General features: G+C 41.9%; 1 protein-coding gene across 2 annotated transcripts in view; it reads right to left on the bottom strand.

Annotated features, from left to right (window-relative positions):
- Positions 1-3,054: 3,054 nt before the first annotated feature.
- Positions 3,055-6,346, bottom strand: part of LRRC8D (leucine rich repeat containing 8 VRAC subunit D) — a 109,534-nt gene continuing 106,242 nt past the window's right edge. For both annotated transcript variants that reach the window (XM_046645732.1, XM_046645731.1), the window contains exon 2: positions 3,055-5,995. In XM_046645732.1, the coding sequence (XP_046501688.1) occupies positions 3,417-5,993 (2,577 nt within the window). In that variant the 5' untranslated portion in view covers positions 5,994-5,995 and the 3' untranslated portion in view covers positions 3,055-3,416. The remainder of the gene's footprint in view (positions 5,996-6,346) is intronic.

The following is a 6,346-nucleotide window of genomic DNA, read 5'->3' as shown; positions in this document are numbered from 1 at the left end:
TGAAGGCAGGACAAGTGTTCTTCTTGGGAATTTTAAGATTTGGGAGCTAAGCGGCTTATTCGCCTGATGTTGGCAGCATGACTGTCACCCTAGCTGAGGCCAGACTTGAGAGGCAACAGTTTGTGGCCTGCTGCTCTTCTGCCCCCTCTTCTCCCCGTTGCCCTGCAGCAGACCCCACTCTGAATACCTGGTGCACTTGTCCTAGGAGAGCCACAGCTGGCTAGACCAGATGGAGCCACTTCTTTGTGTCGCAGTCACAAGTCAGAGAACCTTTCCAAACTGTTTTCCAGGGTCCCCACCCCCCTTCTCTTCTTCTTCTCATGAAAGGGGCTTTTTGTTAGCACAGCCTTTGTTTAGGGATTCAGTTGATAAAGGGACCATTTTATTGGAATGAATTACTGACGCAAGTGCTGCCAGAAATCTTAGTGAGAGGACAGCACCCTGGCTTCCATTCAGCAAGGTGAATGGAAACAACTACGGGGCGTGGGTCTCAAGGGCACTCTGAGTGGCTGCCATCAGCAACTTAGAGTTTAGTTGCTGATTCAAGTAGAGTCCAGGGGAGGCCATCAGAGAAAGTACTAGCAAGAATATTAATGAAATATAAGACTTTTTCCTTCATATATGAAAAATGTCAAATGCTCCAGACGTACTGGTTTAAATGATCATTCATAATAGTCATTTAAAGACACTTTAAAATAATTTTCTTCAGATGGGTGCTCAAGGGACTTTGGAGAAAGATATGAAAATACTAGTCAGCCAAAATTAACATTCTACATTCTTACTTGTTTCCCCCGCCATGTCTTTGCATGTGGTGCCGACACAAATTTGTGAAGACACGTGGGTTGACGGTATATTTGGGCGCATAACTCTCTCGTCTGCTGTTTTGCTGAGACTCCAAGACTCACTATATTTAAAGTCTGTTCAATGAATCAGCATTTCTTAGGAAACCTCTTGTAAAATATTTCTATTTGCGAACAGTGGCAAGGAACTCGGCATTTAAATCAATCGACCCTGAACTCTTCAGAGTTCCAGGAAATCATTAAGGGCTGGTAAAGTCAATAGGAGTTTCCATAAGAGAAAAGATACCCCTTGATACTGTCTGAAGGCGTGTAACACCAGTCAGTTCTAAGTGACTGAAGCCAAGTGTCCATTAGGAAACAGGTGCCAGTGGTCAAGCTTTGGGAGTGTCACAGACCCCTACAGAGGTTTCTCCTCTGAAAAGCAAGGTAAGCGGTGGGCGTCCTACTACTTCTGCCCTTCAAAAATGACACACATTTGTTTTAAGAATGGAAGACGAGTTCCCTAGTTTGTAAAGCAAGGATCATAAGATCTGGCCTGTTTATCTCACAAGCAAGACAGTGTGGCATCCTTCTAAAAATGCTGCACCAATTTCTGGTGGGGGCATTACTAAGCGGGAAGAACAGTGCCCTTTGTGGCGGGTGGAGGGAAATGTCCAGCAGTGTTTACAGCCAGAGTTTGTAAGTGCAAAACTTCCCTGAAGCTTCTCTTTAACTAGGCGTCCCCTTCCACACATGGTTCATTCACATAGATTCTAGAAACCTTCTATACGACAATTGTAATTAATCATCTGTATTATTTGCATCCTTAATATTATCTCCCTCACTTTGCAATAAAGCTCAATGTAGCCAGGGGCTGTGACTTATTCCAAGTGAATCCCCAGTTCCTTGAACTGGCCAGGCACACAGTAGGTGCATAATCAATACTTGTGAATATATCAATGAATGCTGACAGAAATGGAAGATGTGTATGTGGGAGAGAACTTGCCTATATCAACAATTCACCGCTGTCCTCTGATTTTCTAAACTTGGGCTTTCATAAGCTAGTCTTCTACCTCAAGTCTTTTAGGAGGAGAGGGGGTGGCCGGGATGCTAGAGCTGGGGTCAGTTCCTGATTCAGCCCCAGTGGCCGAAGACTTTTCTAGCAGTGATAACACTTCTCAGGGTATTTATAAGCTCCACAGCAGGCAAAGATTCACCACCACTCGCAACAGGCCAGTACTCTCAGAGGTCAGTTTTGGGAAGGAAAAGCAAGGATGTGGGTCCATCTTTTCACATTGTCTGTGAAATTCTTCAAGCCATACTGAGGTGTGACAAGAGAATGTCCAGTGTTTCATTAATTGAGTCCACTCTTCTACGGAGAGGACACGACTTTGTCATCCACAGTGCCAAACAGTTCTCTTCTCTTGAAAAAACACTCCTGTAGAAAGATCTGTGAAATACCTGCCAACCAATGCCTAAGCAGGGGGCAGGGAAGTTTCTGATTTTCTGAGATGGATTTAGATACTTTGTAAGTTAGATAAAGAAAGAAAACTATCATCTAAAAAGTACATTCTGCTAGCATTTCCCTGGAAACGGGCCCTCCCAGCTGCAGACAAACACAGGAAATACAGCCTGTCACTAAAATGAATAGAGAAAGTCACTTGTCCAACTCAATGAACTATGAGTCCTATTTTTTCCTCACAACAGTGAAAAGGGAAAGAAATTAAATGATACTTGCTTTGGTTTTGTATTAGCTCCCAAACTGTGATATATTAGAAGACTGTTAATCATTAAGCCATTAAAAATTTTACTTTGGTTGTAATTAATTTATTTTTAGAAAACACATTTTACTTATTGGCAACCCTACAGTATTGATAGAAAAATGTATCATATAGTCAGAATTCCAGACTATGGAAAAACAGCTATTAGTAAGGAGAATGTTATTTTACTTTTTGCTTGTCAAGTATTCTTTAAAAACAAACAAACCCCACCCCCTCCCACCCCCCGCCGCCCCTGAAACAATCTACAACCTTTACTGCATTCCAGGCCTTTAAGAGTGTAAAATCTATAAAATGGGATTCTCAGAAGCAGTAGCACCAGTCAAATATTATAAGAAGTGCTTATTTGAGGCGCTTTAAATTAAAATAGGAAATAAATCAACATTTCCGTAAATCCAAAGTTACAAGTTTGGACCTGACGTGTCTGTAAGCGGTCTGGGTTAGAGCAATATTGCACCAATCAAGCGAAGTAAATCAAGACACCTCAGAAAAGGTGGTATAGAAAGAAAATGTCAATTTAATCATTTACTTTAGCAGGCAAGCAATTTGTAAACATTCAGTAGCGGCAGCATCCAAGTTACAAACAATTTAAAAAGAAACCAGGATTAGTGATTATAATTTTTTCCTTCCCTTTCCCCAAAAGAAAAAAAGAGAAAAGATTTGGAAATGAATGACTTAAAACACTACAAACATTGAACATTCAGTCATGTCTTCTATCAGCCTTCTATGTATCCTCTCTGTGTTTTATTTTTAAAGATGTATCTACTCCTAAAATGCATTATCTTGCAATAACTTGTACGTGAGCATTTGCAATCTAGGAAGTTGTTCCTGCACACGCATGTGCACGTATTAGCTCAGTTTAAATCCCATTTGCAAAGGGAACATTTATGTCTTGATTCAATGCTTCTTTGACTTCGAGTGGCAGAGTGTCAAAAAGGTGATCTTCCACAACAAGCCCGCTTTTCTTGAGCAGGCGACACTGGCCCAGCTGGGCTGGCAGGCGGTCCAAGCAGTTCCCCTTCAGCTCCAGCTGAGTGAGCTGGGAGAGCTGACCAATTTTCTCTGGGAGGGAGGTGATACAGTTTTGCCCCAGATTCAAAGTCCTCAACTTAATGCATTTAAACAATTGTTTTGGCAGAGTGTCCACTTTGTTCCCAGTGATATGCAAATGCTGCAGGTTCTGAAGCAATCCTATTTCTACTGGAATCATTGAAATGTTGTTGTAGCTTACATCTAAGCATCTGAGTTTCTGTAAACTAAACACTGCCACTGGTAAGGATTCGAGCTTGTTATTAGAGAAATAAAGCGACTCCAAGTTTTTGACATGGGTGATGGAGGGAGGAATGGTAACAATTTTATTATGCCATAATTTTAAACAAGTCAGGCGTTTTAAATGCTGGAAACTGATGATTTCTTCAATTGTGCGTATGTTATTTGATTTTAAATCCAGTTCCTGTAAATTAGAGAGGCTGAAAATAGCATGTGGAATTCTCTCTAGCTCACAGTTCTGGAGTTCGAGCTCGGCGACATTCATCATTTTCTTAAGGCTGTTCAATACCAAGAGTTTAGTGCCGTCATTGTGAATGACTAGCTTTGTAAGATGTGGAGCCACATCTGTAATGTTGGAGGGAACTTTGGTTAAATTGCTCTTCACGTGGAGGATCTTAAGGTGCCGCAACTCTCGGAGAGATTCAAGTCCTATCATCTTATTATTTTCAGAGTTCAAATTACCTATCAAGTACAACTCTCGAAGGTTTTTGAGCAAATACACCCAGGCAGGAATTTCAGCCACGTCAGTGAACTTCACGTGAAGGCATCTCAAGTGATCGCGGAGAAAGCTAAAAGCAGTCTGTTCGACTTTTGCGGGGCAGTGGCAGAGGTGAAGCTCTTGGAGATTAGTCATTTGAGAAATCTTAGCAGGAATTTTCGCTTCTGGAATCAGTTCAAGTTTTAGCACATCCAGGTCTGTGAGGTCAAAAACAGCATCGGGCACACCTGACAGCATAAACAGATGGAGCTCCTGCTTGTCCTGGGCATTGCGTGACACGTGCTGCCTAAGTTTTTCAAATGTCCACTCGTGGTTCAAACTAATTTCCCTAAGTTTATTTTCACTGACTTCCGACAAGAACACACCAAAACGCTTGGAGTAGAGCTGGTCATATTGGTCTACCATATGAAGGAGGAACGCAAAATCGTTTTTGACATCTGGAATGTCACTGAAACTGCTCTCTTCTCTGACTTTTTCAAAAGAATATTCCTTCAAAGGTATCCTGAATAACCAGAAGAGAGTGTAGAGGCAGATAAAACCATAAACACAAATAATGGAGATGTAACTGATGAGAAGCTTTTTCAGCATATAAGCCATATTGTGAGTACACTCAAAGACCTCATAACCGGTCAGGTGCTCAACTTTTGGCTTGCAGACATGCTCAAAGCTGATTGCGTTAACAAAGTTTGCAGTATAGCAGAGAATAAAAATGAACTTGGCTGTTTTGATAACTGTTTGGACCACGTAGAGTTTATAGATCAAGTCACTGTCTTCCACGTGAGCACGGAACTTCCTCACCTTCTCAAACAGGGCCTTGGCCTGTTCCCCGTCTTTTTTATCCAGGATGGTCATGCTGGGGACTTCGATCACGGGCTTCTCAGCTGAAAACTTGAAGCCAGTTTTGTTGATCATTGGGGTGCTGGCACTGGGGCTCCCTTCATCACTGCTGGTAGACACGTGCTTCGGTAGAGTCTGGGCACCTGTTATTCTCTGCTTGTTTTCCTCCGAGTCTTCACACGCTGTCTCAGACAACGCCTTAGTAGTCCAAGGAGATTCAAAGCACTTTCCTAATATTGAAACAAAATGTTCTACTTTGGAGCATGTTTTGGGATATTTGAACCAAAAGTTGCTACTGACCATGAGAATAATAGTATGTATAAGGGCAAGGTATGGAAAGTACTTAGAATACCATGGAAGCGCCAGGTGGTAACACATCTGATTAATAAATACATATTGCTGGAAATCCAAGTTTGTTTGTCGACCTATTGGATCTTTCTTCTCTTTCTTTGCCTCCTGATTTGGAACTGTGGAATCTATGTGAGGATATGTGGCTCTGAGAGGTATGTCAGGTGTCACAGCAGATGTGCCAAAGGAAATGTCATTTGTCGTCCCCCCATCCTGGTCTTGGTCGGCGGCTGCTTCCATCTTCGGGATGTTGGTAGTAACGTCGGCATTTCCTGGGGGGGTGTGTGCCTTTGAATTTACAGGGGATGGCAATACTGGCAAGCAGACCACCTGATCTTTGGTAAGCTGCATGGTTCCTGCAAAGATGGCTACCATCAACATAACGACAGCCAGGTAATCCATAAACACGTCCCACCATGGTTTCAGGATTCGGTAAGTTGGCTGAATGTCATTAAGTGAAGCAACTTCTGCAAGGGTAAACATTCCTAGAAAACAAGCAAACAAAAGACATTATTACAGAGATGCAAGGGAAAAACATTAAATGAGAAAAACCCTTTACCTGGTCCAAACTAAAGTTTTCTCATCCAGGTGCTATCTTTTTATCGAGGATAGGTGCAGTAGAAAATAAACTGAAAGGAACGTATATGAGAAAAACAGTGATTTGTTGTAATAGATTTTTCTCTTCTAGCCTGAGAGAAGAGAAAAAAATGGTTGGGGAATAAAAATTGCCTTCTAGGTAAGAAATAATGAGAGTCTGCACAAGGTCCACAGCAGTTAGAGTAGAAAGAGGAGAGGGGATCTGAATGCCATTTCGCAAACAAAGTTGAAAGATGTGT

Source organism: Equus quagga, chromosome 18 (assembly GCF_021613505.1).
Source record: "Equus quagga isolate Etosha38 chromosome 18, UCLA_HA_Equagga_1.0, whole genome shotgun sequence".
In the NCBI taxonomy this organism is placed as follows: Eukaryota; Metazoa; Chordata; class Mammalia; order Perissodactyla; family Equidae; genus Equus; species Equus quagga.
This window is presented reverse-complemented; position numbering and strand designations above follow the sequence as displayed.